The following is a 22482-nucleotide window of genomic DNA, read 5'->3' as shown; positions in this document are numbered from 1 at the left end:
CGGTGCTGGCTGCACACGCTGTACCTCATGGTGGGGCACCGGTGCTGGCTACACAGGTGTACTCGCAGAAGGGGGAGTACAGTGGTCCCTCGCAGTCATCCGGGCACGTCTTCTTCAGCTTTGGGATGGCAACTTTTTCTGGAGGAGGCAATGTGTTTTTATTTTTGGCAATATTTGGGATTACAGGGTAGGTGGATGTGTCTGTGGCTGTGGTCTGATTCTTACGTACTGATAGCAAATTTTTAAAGTATTCAACTTCGGCATGTATTTTTACCGAGTCGTTCCACTTTATTGCTTTGCTGCTGTTGAGCAGCTTCAGTAGTTGAGCCTTTCTGGCTTTCAATCTTTTTACCACGCCACTTCTTTTGGCACACATCACACTCTACTCACTGCGTTTCTTCTCTTGTTCTTGTAGTGTAAGCTGTTGTTGTTGCCGTTTTGCTGTTGTTGCCTTTGTTGATGTTGTCGCCTTTGTTGCTGTCTTCTTATTTTTTGAAGTCCAGATCCAGATCCAGATCCTTTTGGACCAAAGTCACGGTCGCCATGTTGTGAGAAAACGCATCTTTTGGTAGTTTTAATGTTCTTTATTCATATAGTGAGAACGCATCTTTTGGTAGTTTTAATATTCTTTATTTTTATTCTGTATTTGTATTCAGGAGCAGCATTAATGCCGCTTCCAACGTCAAGTTGTTTCTGATTTTACAAGTTGCCTTAGGATCTAAGTAAGCCAAAGTCTTGTAGCCTACAGTTGTAGCCTATAGTTGCTCTCTTTAGCTGGAGCGCGAGGGCTTATGTAAGTTAATTTCCAAATAATTAAAACTTCTAAAATTGGATTAAGATGTCTTATTTATTTGAGATACAAATCGGAACTACTCTACTCTACATAGCGATCCCTATTTAAAGCTGTGGGTTGGGGCAGCGACGTTGGCTTCGGCGGCAGCGGCGCTGGTAGCGGCGTTGGTAGCGTTGACAAAATTGCTTGGTTGCAGAATCTGCAGGGTCTGCAGAATTCGTATTCCGTACTTAGTTGCGGCTGAACTTTATGTTATTGAACTTTATGTTATTGAACTTGGGCTGCAACTTTGTGCTTGACAATGTTGCAATATTTTCGGAGAAAAATATGCGGAAATATTGCTGTTGTTAACTTGTATGTACTTGAGTTTGGGTGAGCGGCCGGCGTGTGCAACAGAATGCTGACACTTGCACTTTCTGTGAACGCGCCGATCGACTCATGTTTCGGCTACTTAGGTTTTTGACCGGGCCTTTGTTTATGTGAACACTGAAACAAAGTGTTACAGTGTGTTTGCTTCAAGTACTCTAGGTACAGTAGTTATTCAATATATGTTCATACTACATTCCTTCACAGCATCCCCAAAGTAAGCGTTATCTTTGATGTCATACACATAGACCATTATGGCCCGGTAGACAAGAGTAGAGCCAACAAACACGTACTGGTGATTATAGATGCATTTACAAAGTTTGTAAGACTTTATCCGGCAAAAACTACAAAGTTTAGGGAAGCAATAGTAGCATTAAAGGACCGTGGGGCATGCTTCACATCTAAAGAATTTTATGACTTCTTAGAGGAAAACGAAGTCAAACACATTAAGATAGCCACTGGATCGCCGCAGGCTAATGGGCAAGTCAAAAGAGTAAATAGAAGCATAGGACCTATGATCGCTAAATTGACTGATCCAGACAAAGGATTGTTCTGGGATACAGTTTTAGAAACAGTTGAACACGCACTTAATAATACGATCCAAAGATCAGTCTGTCAGCACCCAAGTCAAGTTTTATTCGGAGTGTCTCAAAAGGGAAAAGTTATAGATAGCTTAAAAGAGAAATTAGAAGAGTTGAATAAAGTTAGGGAAAGTAGAAATTTAGAAGTAGTTAGAGAAAAAGCTACTCAGAGCATCGAGAAGCTGCAAGAATACAATAAGTTATACACAGACCTTAAGAGAAAGAATCCTAAAGGGTACCAGAAGGACGATTTAGTAATGATAAAAAACTTCGATTCTCAACTTCGATTCAAACTTCTAGGCGTATCCAAAAAGATAATTCCAAAATTTAAAGGCCCTTACAGAGTGACAAAGGTACTTCGTAATGATAGGTATTTCTTGGAGGATGTTGAAGGTATTCAACAGTCTAGGCTTCCTTATAAGGGAGTTTGGACAGTAGCAAATATACGACCATGTATTAATTATGCAAATATGCAAAATGCTTAATTGTAGCAAGCAGACACACACACACACACATACATATCCCTAAGCATCTTTTTACATACATACTACATTAATTTAGGTCACACTATTATTAAACACATATATACATCTCTGTTACTCTTAAGAAACACTATGCTTGTCTCACTCCCTCATACTGTATACCCCCAACTCTTGTAACATTGGTTAAGCCTGTACAAATCTGTGCAATAAAGACCACTTTTACTGAGACCGCCTAAGAAGAAACACCTAGAAAGTGCCGTCTACACATTTTAACTGAACTTTTATGAATTTTCAATTTAAAAGCTGATTAACGGGTATCTGATAGTCGAGACACTCGACTATAGTGCTCTCTCTTGCTTTTTAATGTTAAGTGCAATTAATTATACCCGTTACTCGTAGAGTAAAAGGGTATACTAGATTCGTCGGAAAGTATGTAACAGGCAGAAGGAAGCGTTTCCGACCCCATAAAGTATATATATTCTTGATCAGGATCACTAGCCGAGTCGATCTAGCCATGTCCGTCTGTCTGTCTGTCCGTCTGTCCGTCTGACCGTCTGTCCGTCTGTCCGTCTGTCTGTCCGTCCGGATGAACGCTCAGATTCCTGAGCTTCTTACGCAGCGCAAGTTTGTTTCAGTAGACTGCCACGCCCACTCTAACGCCCACAAACCGCCCAAAACTGAAACTCCTACAGTTTTGATGCTAGATAGAAAATTTTAACTGAAATGTATTGTTCTCATCAATACCTATCGATTGACCTAAAAAAAAGTTTGCCACGCCCACTTAAACGCCCACAAACCGCGAAAACCTGTGACGCCCACAATTTTCATGCTAGATAAAAAATTTTAACTGAAATGTATTGGTGTCGTCAATACCTATCGATTGATCCAAAAATAATTTTGCCACGCCCACTCTAACGCCCATAACGCTTAAATCTGTCTACCGCCGGTAGGTGGCGCATTTTAATTTCGCTTTGCTGCTTGCATATCTCCATTTCCCTTTGAGTAACGGGTATCTGATAGTCGAGGTACTCTACTATAGCGTTCTTCCTTGTTTTTAATTTAATTTTTGCGGCAAATGTTTTGTTGCTCTGCCATCGCAACAAAGACAGAAAAATATAAATGGATTCGTATGATTTAAATTAAATTGAAAAAAGGAAGAACGCTATAGTCGAGTACCTCGACTATCAGATACCCGTTACTCAGCTAAATGGAGATATGCAAGCAGCAAAGCGAGATTAAAATGCGCCACCTACCGGCGGTATACAGATTTAAGCGTTATGGGCGTTAGAGTGGGCGTGGCAAATTTTTTTTTTGGACCAATCGCTAGGTATTGTCGAGACCAATACATTTCAGTTAAAATTTTTTATCTAGCAAAACAATTTTGGGCGTCACAGGTTTTCGCGGTTTGTGGGAGTTAGAGTGGGCTTGGCAAATTTCTTTTTGGATCAATCGATAGGTATTGACGAGACCAATACATTTCAGTTAAAATTTTTTATCTAGCATGAAAATTGTGGGCGTCACAGGTTTTCGCGGTTTGTGGGCGTTAAAGTGGGCGTGGCAAACTTTTTTTTGGATCAATCGATAGGTATTGATGAAAACAATACATTTCAGCAAAAATTTTTATTCTAGTATCAAAACTGTAGGAGCCACAGTTTTGGGCGGTTTGTGGGCGTTAGAGTGGGCGTGGCACTGTGCTGAAACAAACTTGCGCTGCGTAAGAAGCTCAGGAATCTGCACGCCAAATCTCAATAGCCTAGCTCCCATAGTTTCCGAGATCTCAGCGTTCATCCGGACGGACAGACAGACGGACAGACGGACATGGCTAGATCGACTCGGCTAGTGATCCTGATCAAGAATATATATACTTTATGGGGTCGGAAACGCTTCCTTCTGCCTGTTACATACTTTCCGACGAATCTAGTATACCCTTTTACTCTACGAGTAACGGGTATAAAAATACAAAATTTTTGTTGGGTTATGTTCTGGTCAACTCCTGATGCTGTCCTTAGTGCGGCAACTCGAGCAACGCCGTCTCCACCGACCAGAAGCTCAATCACTCTTGCCAGGGGCCACTTCATGGGAGGCAAATTTTCGTCCTTGACCAGGAGCAAGCCATCAACGATTAGGCCAGGCGTTGGTGTGCGCCTCAAGAAGCGCAACCGCGTTCTCAAGTATTCTTCATTTCATCGGACCTAGAAGATCTTCTGTAAGTAATCCACGCGTTGCCATCCAACTAGGCGATTGAAGTTATGGCTAGGCATATCACCATTTAAAAAGTGAGCTGGGGCTAACACATCCAGATCAGTAGGGATCTCTGTAATCGAGACTAAGGGTCGAGAATTAACTACTGCACACGAGGGTCCGCCACTCATTAAAGGGTAGAACTGAAGACCCAACAGGGCGATAGAAATGATGCTTAGCAATCTTAGGTTCCGCAAAATTCCAATGTTAATTTGTGGTGATCGTCGCCGAGGAAAAGGCCTCTTAGTTCAAGCAGCTTTTTGCGCTCGCCAACAAAGTTGGTTTCATTGTCAGACCAAATTTTCCGCTGCTTTCTTCTGGAGCGTGTAAATCGTTTAGGACCATGACCAGCTCTAAATGAGCTGTGGTAATATAATTGGGTGACGGCCATTACAATTTAGCGACGAATTCCACAGTCGGCAATCCACCCTAAGAAGCCCAGACTGGTCAATGAAGTACGAAAGAGATGCGAGAGAGCTAAATGAGTTTACTGTCTACTGCAACGATAGATGTAACGGAAAACCCTTTGAAGCGCTGCAAAAGAATTAGCAAATTTGGAGCTGGCTACTATGTCTTGTATTGGAGAATTTATTAGCAGGATCCTTCGGCCAGTCAGCTTTGGAGCAACTGAGGAATGCAAGTCCATGAGCCCAGAAAGGAGACACGTTCAGTTCAGTAGGAAAAGCACCTCTAGACAGAATATCGGCTGGATTGCCGTGCATTCCTTGCTGTGAGACTCAGAAAGGCTTTCATCCCAAGATAACTTCTCCTTGCACAGTTGCTCAAGGAAAATTGTAGATTTTGTTATCACAGGTCTAACAAATCCGAGTGGACCGCAATATCGCGCTATTGCAGACAAGACAAATCGCCTACAGGGGGTTTATGCTGAATGAAAGACCGATAAGAAGAACAGTAACTGGTCAGAAACGGTATCCCAAGCGAGACCTACAGCTTTGGTGAAATCAGTCCCATCATCAAACTTTAAATTCGACTCATTGTCATCTTCAGCCGCTCCATGCCACTGCGGGCACATTCGAGCAGCACTTTCTAAGTTTACAACTTTCCCTGGCTAGAATTTTGGATATCTTATTAACGATGTTGACAGCCTCTTCCTAAGATTTGGCTATAGATATCGGGTCATCAACATAAAAATTGTGAAGCAGGACCTCAGCCCCAAGTGTAAACGCTGTCTGCTTGCCTGCTGACAACTTGTGCATTGCACGTACAGCCAGAAAAAGTAACGGTGTCTAGCCTGAACACCGGCAATCGGTCCTGAGGGGAACCCCTTTACACAATGTATTGTAAAAAGCTGTCCTCTTTGCAAGCCCTTATACAACGGTACTTTTAGCAAATGCCTCCTGTGATTGCTACTTGGTGTGAACGAAACCGAAGAAGAGTCTGGAACAGTTAATGTTGAGAGAATAGCCGGAGAAACCAACGTCATGCCTTACGAAAAGTGCCTCACAGTCATCTCCTCCTTTGTAGCACGTGTAATTGGCTTGGCGCAGTTCGAAAAAGATCATCTAACCGATCCAAAATATTCTCCCTACTAGCGAAGGGTAGATCATGAGACGACATTGAGGAGGAGCAATGGGAGAGGCCATAGCCCCCAGAAACTACCCAACCCAGGCGAGTATTTTGAATTAGAGGCAATCCAGAAGGAATGTTGATTTGCCCGAGGCACAAAAGCTCCTAGAAAAGGCTGAGAGCCCGAATCGAGTAGAGCTCGAAAAGGAACGAGAACCCCAGAACAGTTTTTACTGAATCGCTAGTTGCTGCTAAGAGCACAATATCATTACTAAAATCCTGTGCAACAAGTACTGTAGAGGTGGAAGGCAATACAGAGGGCCCTATGACGCAATTTAGTGAGGCAGAGGCAAGAACTTCTGGAGACTGCGATATTTCTTGCAAAGAAGTCAAAGCTAAGTTTACCAGGTGATGCAAGGTGTGGTGGCATATACGAAAATCACAAAGGGAGAGCCTTTTTGCCTCCTGAAGGCGATTCGTGGGAGTAAGGTTCTTAAAATTCGGACAATGTTAAAAAGAGTGATAGATTCAAGGGTTTTGTTATGTGGCAACAAATGCACATCTACGCGTATCGAAAAATCGGAGCATAGTTAGCCATGTCAAAATCCATAGTCTCCAACGTCCGGCATAGCTGCTCTAGAAAGGATGCCTAGGACTCCCACTTCGGAATTGAATTGACGAAAGCAGGGCCTTCCGGATGCTCTTCCCACTTTGCCTGATTCTCTGGATGCAGCGTTTGAGCAGTATTTGGACGATGATGCATCCTGCAATTTGTTTTGTTGTGTCCAGTCCCAGCGCTTATGTGAGCGTTGAATTTGTCCGACAGATCACGGAGCATCGAAACGGAACCATTTTACACCGCCTTTAGCCCCAGGATCTCAGTAATGTATGCCTGAAAAACAAAACGACGGGTATCAAATCTGTTTTGCAACAAATCTAAAGCAATAGCATAGTTGCCAACCGAAATTTCCTGCGAGCGAATGGTATCCAAGACAGAGTCCCTTAGACACGATCGTAGATGTTGTGGCATTTCTGTGTTGGTAAGCTCAGGATGGTTATCTATGATCGTAGTTAACACAAAATAAAACTACACAGAGAAAAAAACGGAACAATACCCGTTTGATATTGTCTCCTCAATTTTCACATATCAATTTTTTCATATCAAAATGATTCGAATTCATATCAATATGATACGAAATCATATCAACTTCAAATGTTAATATGAATCCGTATCATAATGATATGAATACTTAGCAAGTTGATAAGATTTCATATCAAACGTAACATCGAAAAGTCTTCGAAAAAATAGTATGACTGTAAATTCGTCCTTTTTGTGTATATTCTGTGTACAACGGTATAATTACGCTTTGTATGCGGTGGTCCCACTTTTATTTACTGCGTCAATTTCAGTGTAAAACGTGACAAAAGAAAAGTTTAAGGTGTTTATAAATGTAATTACTTGGTAAGTATGTATAATTTTAACTAAATTACTTTATTTGTGCATTAGTTTGTCGAAGTACCATGGAGGATCCACTTTTGCTTCAATTCCTTACGGACCACGAGGTCGATTTGGTTGTGCTGGACCTGCCTTTAGGTTTTTATAAATCAACTAGTGCTTCAGATCTTGATTTAATATTTTCCAAGAGAGAACATCTTGGTCTAAAATCCGAGTTCCGCGAGAAGCTCCAAAAATGGAAGCGAGCACAAGTAAGTTTAATTTTTAATATTTTCATAATAGGTTGTAATAATTTCAAATTTTAGCACATTGATGTCTGAAGGCCCACCAATTCATGTATATTACACACCAACTGGTCTTAAAATGATAAGAAGAAAAATATTTTAGTTTATTTAATTATGATAAGTAATTTTAAGTTACAATTATTTTTTATATGTAACATAAGACTTTGAACGACAATAAATTTTAAATAAAACTACAAATTTGTTTCTCTCAATAAAATGATTTTAATATAAAGCTGGGTATGAGTTAAGTGTCGAAATGATTTGACAAAATATCAGTTTGATATGAAAGAATACCAGTTTAATATAGAAAAACATAACGTGTTAAAATGATTAAAAAATCAAATTTATATGATAAAATATAAGTTTCTTATGAAAAATTATAAATTTGATATGGAAAAATATAACATATTAAAATAAAACAAGGAAGAACGCTATAGTCGAGTACCTCGACTATCAGATACCCGTTACTCAGCTAAATGGAGATATGCAAGCAGCAAAGCGAGATTAAAATGCGCCACCTACCGGCGTTATACAGATTTAAGCGTTATGGGCGTTAGAGTGGGCGTGGCAAATTTTTTTTTTGGACCAATCGATAGGTGTTGTCGAGACCAATACATTTCAGTTAAAATTTTTTATCTAGCATAACAATTTTGGGCGTCACAGGTTTTCGCGGTTTGTGGGAGTTAGAGTAGGCGTGGCACATTTCTTTTTGGATCAATAGATAGGTATTGACGAGACCAATACATTTCAGTTAAAATTTTTTATCTAGCGTCACAGGGCGTCACAGGTTCTCAAGGTTTGTGGGCGTTAAAGTGGGCGTGGCAAACTTTTTTTTTGGTCAATCGATAGGTATTGATGAGAACAATACATTTCAGCTAAAATTTTTATTCTAGTATCAAAACTTTAGGAGCCACAGCTTTGGGCGGTTTGTGGGCGTTAGAGTGGGCGTGGCGCTGCGTAAGAAGCTCAGGAATCTGCACGCCAAATCTCAATAGCCTAGCTCCCATAGTTTCCGAGATCTCAGCGTTCATCCGGACGGACAGACAGACGGACAGACGGACAGACGGACAGACGGACATGGCTAGATCGACTCGGCTAGTGATCCTGATCAAGAATATATTTACTTTATGGGGTCGGAAACGCTTCCTTCTGCCTGTTACATACTTTCCGACGAATCTAGTATACCCTTTTACTCTACGAGTAACGGGTATAAAAATGTCAAATTGATACAAAAAAAATATCAGTTTGATATGAAAGCATATCAGTTTGATGTGAAAGCATATCAGTTTGATATGAAAGCATATCAGTTGGATATTAAAAAATACCACAACTTGGTCACAACTTTGATATGTGCTCATATCAATCTGGTATGAAAAATACCAAATTGACTTGTTCGAAAATATCAATGTCATATGTTCGAAAATATGAATATGATATGGCAACATAAGGGATCAAAATTGATATGAAAAAATACCCGATTGATGACCAGTTTTGGTATTTTTTATACCCGTTACTCGTAGAGTAAAAGGGTATACTAGATTCGTCGGAAAGTATGTAACAGGCAGAAGGAAGCGTTTCCGACCCCATAAAGTATATATATTCTTGATCAGGATCACTAGCCGAGTCGATCTAGCCATGTCCGTCTGTCCGTCTGTCCGTCTGTCCGGATGAACGCTGAGATCTCGGAAACTATGGGAGCTAGGCTATTGAGATTTGGCGTGCAGATTCCTGAGCTTCCTACGCAGCGCAAGTTTGTTTCAGTAGACTGCCACGCCCACTCTAACGCCCACAAACCGCCCAAAACTGTGGCCCCTACAGTTTTCATGCTAGATAGAAAATTTTAACTGAAATGTAATGTTCTCAACAATACCTATCGATTGACACAAAAAAAAGTTTGCCACGCCCACTTTAACGCCCACAAACCGCAAAACCCTGTGACGCCCACAATTTTCATGCTAGATAAAAAATTTTAACTGAAATGTATTGGTCTCGTCAATACCTATCGCTTGATCCAAAAAAAATTTGCCACGCCCACTCTAACGCCCATAACGCTTAAATCTGTATACCGCCGGTAGGTGGCGAATTTAAATCTCGCTTTGCTGCTTGCATATCTCCATTTAGCTGAGTAACGGGTATCTGATAGTCGAGGTACTCGACTATAGCGTTCTCCCTTGTTTTTCTCTGTGTAGTACCACAATGTTGAGTGCGAAAGCAATTGCGAGGCGCGCTTTGATATTTCCGCTCGAGCCGATGATTTAAGAACAACATGAACTCCGCCAAATCACTCCCTCAAATGTAATATATAGTCCAACAAATCGGAAGCCGTGCCAACTTGTTCTGGTGGTATCGGCTCAGTATTCAATGAAGGTGCCAGGTTATTTAAGGAAGGATGAATTCGTGAGTCAATGGCAGACGATCCAGAGTGCAATTGATCCATATTCATCCATACCATATAAAAAGTTATGACCCTTAGCAAGGTCGTCTCTAATTCAAGCACGCTTGGTATAAGCAATTTTCTCACAAAAACAACACTTCGGTTTTGACTTGGTGGTGTATTAGTGAAAACAGCTTATTTGATTATTATTTGGTTATAACTTTTCAATGACTGGTCGAATTTCAATAGTTTTTGGCATTTAGATAAGTATTTATTATAAAACCAAACGCTCATTTAAACTTATAAAATATTTTGAAATATATGTGCGCTATACGGGTTTTAGTTTTATAGTTTGTGGGCGTTAAAGTGTGCGTGGCACCCTTCTCAAACAAACATGCGCTGCGCAGAAGGCCCAAAAATCTACATGTCAATTCCCAACACTCTAGCTTTTATACTTTCCGAGATCTCAGCGTTCATACGGACAGACAGACAGACGGACATGGCTAGATTGACTCAGCTAGAGATCCTGATCAAGAATATATATACAGGTATAATTACTTCCCTTTAGGATTTATTTCTTAACGATGGTTTTCTATTAGAGAAATTATTAATAATTAAGGAATTTTGAACATGGCTTAAGGGGTTATATACCTTTTTTATTTTCAAAAATTCAAAAAATTTTGTATTGCTTTATCTTAAAGAACAACTCTCTAAGAACATTTTCCCAAATTTTCATAGAGAGTCGAGCAGTAGAAAAAAATTTTTTCCTAACCGCACGCCTCGTCGCGGCCCTTGAACTGAACTTGAAACTTTAAACGCGAATATCTCTATCTAACCGATTTACTTCAAATTTTTTTTTAAATGTTCGTAATGAAATTTTTCTGTGCTTGAACGATCGCACAAACTTTTTTTTCGCCGAAATGAATTTTTTAGCGAAATTTCTAGCGACCAAAAAGTTCATTTTTAGCATAAAACGTTCCCGTATGCACAAAAAAAAAATCTTAAAAAGGATCTTTCAAGCACAAGGAATTACACTGAACTAATGAAATTTGTATACTTTTATGGTTTCAGTTGACCTTTTCGACCTGGGGAAGTATCACCGCGAGGCTCTTAAAAAAAAGGCCTCTTAGGGAAACAGCCACCCCTCAAAAACTATTTAACATATTACCACGAAATTTTGCACAAACATTGTTAATAAAGTGTACTATCAAAAAATTAAAACATTCGTGTAATGAAATAATTGCTACATACCTAAAAGAATCCAAACTTTCCTCTTTTTCTTTGACAAAGAACGTATATAACCCCTTAAAGTGGGAGTTATTTTTATACCCGTTACTCGTGGAGTAAAAGGGTATACTAGATTCGTCGGAAAGTATGTAACAGGTAGAAGGAAGCCTTTCCAACCCCATAAAGTATATTTATTCTTGATCAGGATCACTAGACGAGTTGACCTAGACATGTCCGTATGTCCATCCGTCCGGATGAAGGCTGAGATCTCGGCAACTACAAAAGCTAGAAAATTGGGATTTGGTATGTAGATTCCTGAGCTTTTTACGCAGCGCAAGTTTGTTTCAGCAGGGTGCCCCGCCCACTCTAACGCCCATAACGCGTAAATCTGTCTACCGCCCACAAAACCATTTATTGAGATTGCGGGTAGGTGGCGCATTTCAATGTCGCTTTGCTGCTTGCACATCTCCATTTCCCGTTGGTCCCTTTAGCTGAGTAACGGGTATCTGATAGTCGGATACTCGACTATAGCCTTCTTCCTTGTTTAGTAATATCCTCTTGTATTAAGAGTATGATCGTCAAAAATATTTTATATAATTTAATTATGTTGGTCACATAACTCAATAAGTGGGCCAACATCGGTTTTTTGCACTCCTTGCGATTTCGCGGAACCTGTCCGATTTTGTGTTCCTGTGTAAATCGACCGTTTTGTTAACAAGCTGAATTTAATTAACTAAGTACTGATTAAACCAAAAAGATTCCTTTAAGTTTTGCATCCCAATGATTTGAAACATACAAAATCAATTCGATTTATCACTCTTCCCTTTCAAAATATGTAATTTTAAATTTAAAAAAATATGATTACAAAAAATCTTTATTTTATTTTTAAATCCTTTTTATGAGCTGTTTATGGCACTAACAGACATAGCGACTGCCAGTAAGGGTCCCAAATGATTCCCCTTTTTAAAACATGTAATTGTGCTCGCAGAGTAAAAGCATATATTAGATTCGTCGGAAAGTATGTAACAGGTGGTTTCCGACCCTGTAAAGTATATAGATTCTTGATCAGGATCTCTCGATCTAGCCATGTCCGAGTTTTGGTCTGTCCGTCCGTCCATATGAACGCTGAGGTCTCGGAAATTATATTATGTTATATAGATTCTTGAGCTTCTTGGGCAGCGCAAGATTATCTCAGCAGGGTGCCGCGCCCACTCTCACGCCAACAAACTCCCATAACGCTACTACATTTTTGTTGATATCGGTTAAAAGACGGTATAAGACTTTGTGTTAATTATTAATATCCCAAAATTTTCAAATCGGAACATTCATTTAAAAGTTATAGGCAATTCAAAAATTAAATCTTGGCGACAGTCGCTTTGCTGCTGGAATATCTCCATCTCTCTTGCACTCTCCTTAACTGAGTGACGGGTGTTTGATAGTCGATGGCATCGACTATTGTGTCTTTTCTTGTTTTGAATTTACGAAAACTGTAATAATCTTAACCTCTTATCTTAAACTTAATTTTGCTCCTTCAACCCTTTTTCGAGATGTTTTTGGCACTGGTAGACATAGCGACTGTTGTGAAAACCTAGTATTCAATAAAATGTTGTGCAAAAATGTGGCTGCTGTAGCTTTTACGGTTTTGGCTGTGGGCATATCCCCTTAATTTATCGTCTTTCAATATATAAATCGTAAGGAATTAAATTGGTGTTCTCTTAAAAAATGCTTTATTGTTGGCGAATATCTGTTAGAAGTATATCTAATTAAACCTTTTAAAGTATGGGAAAAATCAAGATTTCCTTTAAGGCAAATATAGTTGGAGGAGATTTCTGTTTATATGGGTAAAAAAACAATTTAAAATTAAACTTACTTCAAACGCGTATCGCAATCCGTCCCACGGCTTAATAGGCATTTCTCCAGCCATTCGTGCACCTAATAGATCCCAATTGGTATAGTTGTGAATATATTCAACAAGTCCAGCTGGTGCTACCTCCTCCAGACCTTCAATATTAAAATCAGCAGGAAATCCACTTATGAAGGTAATATTGTGGCCTCTGAAACCAAGGTTATCTGTTATTCAAAGCTCTTTCATATTTAAAATATATAAGGAGTAAGAAAGAATTTAAATTTTAAGGAGTTGTTCTATATAGATGTGCTTCGACTAACATTCAAGTTCGTAGAGGTATATTACGAGCAAAGCACACTGAAAATTAAATACAAAAAAATCGAGGGCAATACGCTTTAAGTGACGTGTTTACCCAACAGGTATGGAAAACCGTATTTGACAAAGTTTAACTTTAATTTATTTTTCCAGTAATTAATTTGTGAAGGAACATAACACCTTTGTAGGTCCGACGAACCTTAAGCGTGGTTGGGCTCAATAGACGCAGTCTATCGAGATAAGATGGTTTCCCTGTTTAATCTACGTAAAACAAAAATAAACTGTTTCTGTACCTATTCGATAAAGTCCGAATTTTAAGCGTATATTCAAATATTGGACGAACCAGATAAATTTATTCGTGTTTCGTAGTGTACTCAAATTCCTCTGGCCAAAGTTTTACAAATGCCAAAACCTTTTTTGCTTTACTAACTATAATGCCAATATGATCAGTGAAGTTTGAGTTACGGAATTGATACGTTCACGATCACTCGTCCTGATAGAATCCCTAATAAAGAAAAGATCTTCCGATAAAAGGACATGAAGCTATATGTAGAGTTATTCAAGAACAAAAAATTTGTAATGCACAAAGAATGCAGAGAGCAAGAGAAGAAAGAACTAATTGAGCGAGTCATTTATGAAGATTGCAAAGAGAAGATGTCCTAGGTAGCTCCCTTGGGGAACACCAAAGGTCACGAGAACATGGTTAGAGATTGATCTTTTAAAATCTATGATCCATTTACTTGTGATCGAAAATTTCACTGAAATCAGTAAAAATAACATCAGAGAATGATTAAAAGCTCCCCTGAATTTTTATGTTAAAAGTACCATATTACAGCTGATTGGAATAACATATGTAATTTTAATAGAAGTTATAGCGCGATATTTGAAAGTATAACTGGTTTAAAAAAATTTGTATGGTAAGTCCCCAATGTTTCGGGCCCATTGAAAGTAATATATGTAGGGTATTACAAATTTAAATGTTTATTTCGGGTATAGTAAGTAAATTAAAGAAACAAAGGTGTTTTATTTAAACTTCACGACTTTCGCACTCTATGGATGACACGACTTCCTCTGACAAAATTTCCACATCAACTGACTAGCTTACATTTATAAGGCGTAATTTTTAATGAAAGAGGGTGATGGATATAGATTACTTTGATGGAAAGGGATAGCAACTCTTTTGCGATTTTGGCTGATGAAGAATGCTTGAGGTTGCGGAACTCTGAACAGTGTGTCCCCATGTGAAATTAAATAGGTTGCTGTAAATCCCTCAATATATCCATATCCCACAATCGGCTATCCTGAATCTTCATTCGCCCCTGAATGAACCCCATTTTTTCATATATTCGGCTGCTGTTGTAGTAATATTTGGTCCCTCCTGATTGCCTTCTTTCTTTACTTCATAGCGTCCGTGATTAAGTTTTTTAGTTACTTTGTATGGGCCGAAAAATTTTGGACGGAGTTTCATTCCAGTTCCATACTGTGTTCTTTTTATGGCAACCAATTCACCTACAGCATATTCAGTTTCTACCTTCCTTTTTTCGTTAAAACTCTTTCTGTTTTCTTGCTGGACTTTCTCTATATTTTGCTGAGCTTTCTTTCGTATCTCTTCACGTTCGTCATTTAGTTCTTCTATTTCTAAGTTTTCAAAAAGTTTCGAGAATTCGTCGTCCCTCTTTCTCATATTCAATCCGGTCAAGACTTGGAACGGACTGTACTTAGTTGTTCGAGGTGGAGTGTTGTTAATTATCTGCTGAACTCTATCTACGTGACGATACCAATTCAGAGGGTTTTCCTGGCACATTTTGCTGAGCATCGGGATGACAATTTTGTGAACTCTTTCCACTTGGCCGTTACCTCTGGGTACGCCTGTGGTGATGTGTAGAAGCTGGATTCCTTCACGGTTGCAGTACTCGTTAAAGAGTCCTGAAGTAAAAGCGGTGCCCCTGTCAGTAACTATTCGGCGAGGATTGCCAAAAACTGATGCTTGCTTTTCCAGTTTTTCTAAGACTTCTTCGGTTCCAGTCGACTTTGTTGGATAAAGCCAAACAAACTTGGAAAATCCATCCACGACAGCCAAAATGTGGTTATAGCGTTTCTTCGTGTCGGTGAGGGGTCCAACGTGGTCGATATGATAGGTTCCGAGAGGTTCCTGAGCCTTGTCAATGGGACTGAGTAACCCTTCCTTTTTTCCACGCTTGGACTCGATGATCAGGCATTCCACGCATGCTTTGACAACTCGTTCTACCTTCTGTTGAATTCCAGGGATAAAATACGACTTTTCCAGAATATCGCGAGTCTTCTTTATACCGAAGTGGCCCTCCTTGTGTGCTACGCTGATAATTTCCTCTTCCATTGAATTAGGAACAACTAACAGCTCAAGAACTGCGTCCTTGTACAGGATATTATTTTTTAGGAAATAGTCTTCGTAGTCATCGTTGTTGGTTAATATGGATTTTACAGCTTTTATCCAGCTATCGTTGTCCTGTGCCTCCACTAAACGTGACTTTGTGGAATCTGCGATTAGAAAGCATGACAATCGGCTTAATGCATCCACGTGCCTCATCTTGGTTCCAGCCCTGTGTTCTACCTTAAATTCAAACTCTTGCAGAGCCATGGCCCATCTGGCAACTCTTGGTGGTAGGTCATCCTTCTTGATCGTCATTGCGAAGGCGTTGCAATCGGTAACCACAGTAAAAGGTTTACCAAGGAGGTAAACTCGCCATTTTTTCAACGCATTTACGATTGCTAAAACCTCGAGCTCGTAGGAACTGTACTTTTCTTCACAACCGTTTGTCTTCCTGCTCATAAACTCTACAGGATGGAACTGCTGATCCTCCGAGTCTCTTTGCATTAAAACGCCTCCAAAGCCATACTTGCTTGCATCTGTATGCACTTCGGTTGTGGCTATCGGATCGAACAGTTTGAGTACTGGTGCTGACACTAGTAGCTGTTTCAAGAGGTTAAACGAAAGTAATCCTTGCTCTGTCAACGTAAGATTTCTGTTGTCCTTTTTATTGCTTTTCATCCGAAGAAGGTCGCTTAAAGGTTTTGCTGTGAGGGCGTAGTCTTTAATGAAGCGCCGCATGTATGACGTCAGACCCAAGTAGCGCTGCAAAGCTTGTCTGCTTTGAGGAATTGGAAAATTGACGACTGCTTTAATCTTCTCGTTGGTGGGTGCTATAGTTCCGTTCTCAATAGTGTAGCCTAAGAAATTGATCTTGCTCTTGAGAAATTGTGCTTTTTCCCACTTGATTCGTAATCCAGCCCTCGAAGCTACGCTCAATACTTTCTTCAACGCCTTCAGTCCTTCAGATTCGTTCTTAGTTGGCACGATTATATCGTCCATATAGACAACGATTGTTTGCGCTTGAATGAGATCCCTCAACGTAGCCGTGACATAACGACAGAAAACAGCAGGAGAATTTGAGATACCAAACGGTACATGAGTAAATTCGTACTGCCCGTTATGTGTCACGAACGCTGTGAATTTCCTAGATTCTTCTTCAATCGGCACATGAAAGAATCCGTTCATCATGTCCAGGGTTGTGAATATTTTTGAGCCCTGCAACCTGTCGAGAACATCGTCAATTAGACTCATCGGAAAATTGTCCTTCTTGATTTTTTGATTGAGTCGACGATAATCGCAACAAAATCGTCTGGATCCGTCCTTTTTAGCTACCAGTACCACTGGCGAAGCATACTCTGAGGAGCTGGGTACAATAATTCCCTCTGCCAACCACTCCTGCACTTGCTTTTCTATGAAACACTTGTTCTCGTATGACGTGCGTCTTGGGCGTTGATATACAGGAATGTCGTCTTCCAAAACGATTCTCATACTTACTGGAGACTCTATCAATTTTATTGGCTTGTACTCTGTAACAAGCTGCTGTACCTTTAGCTTTTGGCTATCGTCTAGGTGAGATAAATTAATTTTATCAAGAACAGAACTTTCTTCGACTATCTCCGTGACACACATTCCATTAAATGTCGATGCAAAGTCTCTCTCTTTTGCCCTGAACTCGACGCCGTTGGAACTGAAAATAACGTCGACTGATTGTAGAACATCGTTTCCCACAATCGCAGCGTACTCGAGTTCATTTTGTTTAGCGACATGGAAAGTTACTGAGAAGCATACGCCATCTGCTTCAAGATCGACGTCGAAGCATCCTACGGTCACAAGTTCGCCCTTGCCGATACCTCTCAGGTGCTTAACTTTTGGCTTTAGCTTCAAGCCGTCAAAACTTTTGAAAATGTCCTCTCTCATCAAACACAAGTCACATCCCGAATCAATCATTGCTATGAATGTCACTCCCTCAGCTTTCATCTTTTTGTAAATGAGTCCCTTCGCAGCCTTCTCTTCCAGCACGTTTGCAAGCTCTTTCTTAATGGAAATAGTTGCTTTCTTCTCATCGCAATTTTTAGAAATGTGTCCTTTCTTGTTGCACTTGTAACATATTACTTCGCCCTTGCAATCCTTAGCGATATGGCCTTCGCTGTTACACTTGAAGCATTTTCTTAAAAAATTGCTCTGAGTCTGTTTACCTGTCGATTCCCTGTTAAAATTGTCTTTAGAATTTCCCTTACCCTTCATCTTTTCGTAAATAAATACTTCTTCTTTAAGTTCCCTAATGGATTTCGCTCTATACAACCCTGCCTTGTTGATCTTGCTATCTGGGATGCCATCTACGAAGTACGATACTAGACTTTCCTCATCAAGATTTATCGGTTTGCTGATCTCCATTAAACTATAGAGATATTCGATGCATGTCTCTTTTGGTTGTTTTTGCCTTTGGCGCAAAATCTTGTGTATCTCTGCCGAACATAGTTTTTTACCGAATTCTTCCTTCAACGCGTTTTTTAGCTCAATCCAACCCCTAACTCCACTTGTACTTTTGATATAAAGCTTGGCTGCTCTAATCAGAAGTTGCTTAGCATAAATGAATTTCTGCAAATTATCCCAACCCACGGTAACTGCAACGTCATCGAATTCAGACAGCCAGTGATTGACGTCTTCTTGTTCGGAGCCTGAAAATGATGATACACTGTCCTGAATATCGCGTAGGGTAAATCTCGAGCTACTAGGTTGAACCGCTTCTTGGTAATTGGAAGAACCACTAACACTCGCACCATCCTCATCAGCATCGTCGTCCTCATCGTCAGCCACAACTAATCCATAATGATCGAACAACCGATCCTGCAAAGCTCCTTTTCTGCCAGTTGTATTCAAACCTATTTCGGATAACTTTGCCCTTAGAAGAGGCACTGTCATAGCGAGGATCGTTCTAGCATCCATGGTAATGCGTTTAAGCCGTTTACAAACAGTGGTACAATTCAATATCTAAATTTTTTGATACAAAGTAATAATTTAATTAACGTTAAACAATTCGTGTGATCAAAAAAAGTTCGAATCAGATTCAATATGTGAAATCGCCTCAGTCGCTCACCAGACCCAATTGGATTTTTCTGTCTTCTACAACTGCTTGAATTTTTGCCAATTCCAGTCCACTCAGCTTCTCCAGCTCGTACTCTTCAACAAAGTCGACACACCGCACTGCTTGATCGTCTCGTCCACTTTTTACAAATTGCGTCGTTTGCAAGTTCTTGCAGCTGCTCTTTTCGCCACAGGGAAACTTTTGTTGTAGCAAAAGTAGCAAGTGGCCACTCCCTTGCTGTATGTCGTCCTTCTCTTCTCTCGCCAATAACACCCTCGCCTTCGTTCCAAGGATCACCTCTCGTTGTCCTCCTCTCACAGGATACCTTCGTTTTCACCTGCGACCGTGTCGTCAAAATTCGATCACAGGCACTGCATCAAATTGTCGTCGAAATTTTTTTTCGTCGTGTTTCATCAGAATTGCTTTTCTTTCTATACTGCGTACATTACTTCGTTGCGGGTTTTAGCGCGTTAGTTTTGTGGGCACTCACACAATCAAGTTTTGCACAAATTTTGGACATTTTTTCGTGGTCTTCGTAATCGTTCAAACTCCTCTAATACACAAATCTGCTAGTCGATTTGTTTAACTGTTCAGATTTTTCTCGGCTTCAATTGTTTCTATAACAGGTACTTCCCCCGCTTTAAACTGTTTCTTTTCAGCTTTTGCTTCGTTCTTTGTCGCGGCAGTTTTTCGATGTGTTAACGCACAGTTTTCTCTTTGTTCTTTTACTTTATCCCGGACGAGCCCCCAATAATTTGTAGGGTATTACAAATTTAAATGTTTATTTCGGGTATAGTAAGTAAATTAAAGAAACAAAGGTGTTTTATTTAAACTTCACGACTTTCGCACTCTATGGATGACACGACTTCCTCTGACAAAATTTCCACATCAACTGACTAGCTTACATTTATAAGGCGTAATTTTTAATGAAAGAGGGTGATGGATATAGATTACTTTGATGGAAAGGGATAGCAACTCTTTTGCGATTTTGGCTGATGAAGAATGCTTGAGGTTGCGGAACTCTGAACAGTGTGTCCCCATGTGAAATTAAATAGGTTGCTGTAAATCCCTCAATATATCCATATCCCACATATATGACTTCCAAGAACTAACAAGAGTTCAAACTTGTGATTGGTATGGGTCGTCGGCAAACTAACTTGTCGCTACGAATATTGCCGACACGCACCCTGTTGTCTTTTCCCGGTATGACCCGACCTAGATTACATCGTTGTGGTGGCATAATGGCTTCATGTATTATAACCATGTCACCAAAGGAAATATTTGCTGTTGCTTCATAGTTGCAGTTCTTGAATGTGTTCCAGCGACCAGCGACGACAGACTTAATCCTTAATGACACAGGCTTGTCGCCAAAGCTCCAGATTCTCAATCTTAATGTCTGTCTCTGGCAGATCAAGTAGTACAGGCCCAGGGTGATGATGAGGTCTTTTGAAGCCAAAGAAAGTGGACATAGCGGACTAGAGTTCAGAATAAACTCGGCATCTTAAGAATGGTTTCGGAGGGATAAGCCGAACCTTGGGAAGTTGACCCATGATTTGGTTGAGTAAAACCGGAACTCGTCGAGCATTGACAATCCAAAACTGTAATCTGGTTAGGCCGACAAGCGTCTTTGGGCCTGCATGGAAGATTTTTAGATGGATGTAACGCATATAGTGGTCTACAAAGTGTTCTTGCTTAAAATTAAGATTTGATGTTCTTGGAACATTGGCGTGCTCTCAATGACTGCCTACTTTGGTCAGTAAAAAGAGACCAAGATTTTTTAAATTCCTTCGAATATGTTTGCCCCTTTGCAGCAGATTAAATTCCTCGGTGAAATTATTTGTTTGTAGATTCCAAGCAATAGTGACAGTGATGATGAATCATTGCATCCAGGCGACTACTGATAGGCAGCGGCTATGACTGCTGATCGTATACACCTTCCAGAAGATAGTTTTAAATGGTTGATATTGCGAATGCTGTTTTCCATTTTTTTCAACCTCTTCATCAGGCTCCTCATACTTGTTTGCTATCCACTGAGTTTGATCCAACCGTAGAAATTCGGGTCCGTCGAACCATCGCCTTTGGCACCACCACAGTACAGCCTCTCAAGATAAAATGTGCACTTTTGAGTTGCGTAGGAAAAGTCCTTGTTTCATCTTGGACCTACAAAATGCGATTAACTACAAATGTCGATACTGTCGCGGTGGGTTGAATGTTTATTTGGAAAGGTATCAATAACCTTGTGTTCATACATTATTTGTCAGTCAATTTTTAAATAATATTTTTTATTAAAAATGCGTTATACTTAAATCAAGGTTTTTATTAATAATTTTGTAAACTCTTATCGATATTTCACTCATCGGTACACGCCAGCAGCAATGTATCATGTATCAAGAAATGGTAGCTTACTATTTTTACGCTCACATTTTTACTTATGTTTTGCTAGTGGCCCCTAACTTTTGAAGTATAATTTTTGCGACGATAACGACTGGCATTACTAAGCTTAATGGGACAAACAATGAAGATGCGACCGACATGATAGTGCGTTTGGAAACTATATCCGAGTTTTTCTGAGGAAGAACAGAGAAAAAGAGTACAATTCTTCGTTAGTACCGTTTTAAGCCCAGGGTGCTGGTAAGTGAATCGTCCCCCAAGTTTATATCTTTTACAGTGGTACGTCGATAAGTCCTTGTGGCTGGAATTTTATTTTGCCAGATGAAAGTGTCCCTTTTTAAAAATTGTATAGATTTACTGCTTCATTTAAACCAATGATTTCACGGTACCGGCACCGGATAGAAAGCCGTCTACATAAAACGATGATTTTGTGGCTTAGTGTTGAGTTAAAAGTACGAAGTAAGCAACAATGGTGTAACGATGTACGCGAAACTGAAGGTTAAGTCTGTAATGATCAGGTTGTATAGTTGAACCTACTTATAGTAAATATTTGAGACATTTTTGCGAACTTGAATAAATATTTCGAATACTACAGAAGGCTATGTCGACGTACTATTTAGTATAAGTACGCAATTATACGGTGTGTAGAAAAGAGCTTCGTCGAGTTAGGGTTAATCAATCATACTCATGTGACCCAGGTCTTGAAACTTATGCAAAAATTAAATTATTTGTGATTTACGTCACACGATGGAGCGACTAAAAGAAAAAACCCTGACAAAATGTTTTTTTTTAATTTTCAAATTTTTTAAAGAAACAACTTAATTCTGCATACAAATCAAAAGGAACAAGGAGTCGAGGACCCCGACTATCAGATACCCGTTACTCAGCAAAAGGGACCAAAGGGAAATGGAGATATGCAAGCATCAAAGCGAGATTAAAATGCGCCACTTACCGGCGGTAGACTGAGTTAAGCGTAATGGGCGTTAGAGTGATCGTGGCAAATTTTTTTTGTGGATCAATCGATAGGTATTGACGAGACCAATACATTTCAGTTAAATGATGAACGCAGAGATCTCGGAAACTATAAGAGCTAGCTATTGAGATCTGGCGTGCAGATTCCTGAGCTTTTTACGCAGCGCAAGTTTGTTTCAGCAATGTGCCACG

General features: G+C 39.8%; 1 protein-coding gene across 4 annotated transcripts in view; it reads right to left on the bottom strand.

Moving 5' to 3' along the window:
* LOC108018805 (UDP-glycosyltransferase family 50 member B3) overlaps positions 1 to 22482 on the bottom strand; it is a 450659-nt gene that overhangs the window by 176087 nt on the left and 252090 nt on the right. For 2 of the 4 annotated variants that reach the window (XM_036822117.3, XM_070998423.1), the window contains exon 4: positions 13202 to 13385. The exons of the other annotated variants lie outside the window; for them this stretch is intronic. In XM_036822117.3, coding sequence (XP_036678012.1) covers positions 13202 to 13385 — 184 coding nt within the window. The remainder of the gene's footprint in view (positions 1 to 13201; positions 13386 to 22482) is intronic. 4 annotated transcript variants of the gene reach the window in all.

The sequence above is a fragment of the Drosophila suzukii genome (genome assembly GCF_043229965.1).
Source record: "Drosophila suzukii chromosome 2 unlocalized genomic scaffold, CBGP_Dsuzu_IsoJpt1.0 scf_2c, whole genome shotgun sequence".
In the NCBI taxonomy this organism is placed as follows: Eukaryota; Metazoa; Arthropoda; class Insecta; order Diptera; family Drosophilidae; genus Drosophila; species Drosophila suzukii.
Note: the sequence above shows the minus strand (reverse complement) of the source record. Positions and strands in the feature narration are given on the sequence as shown.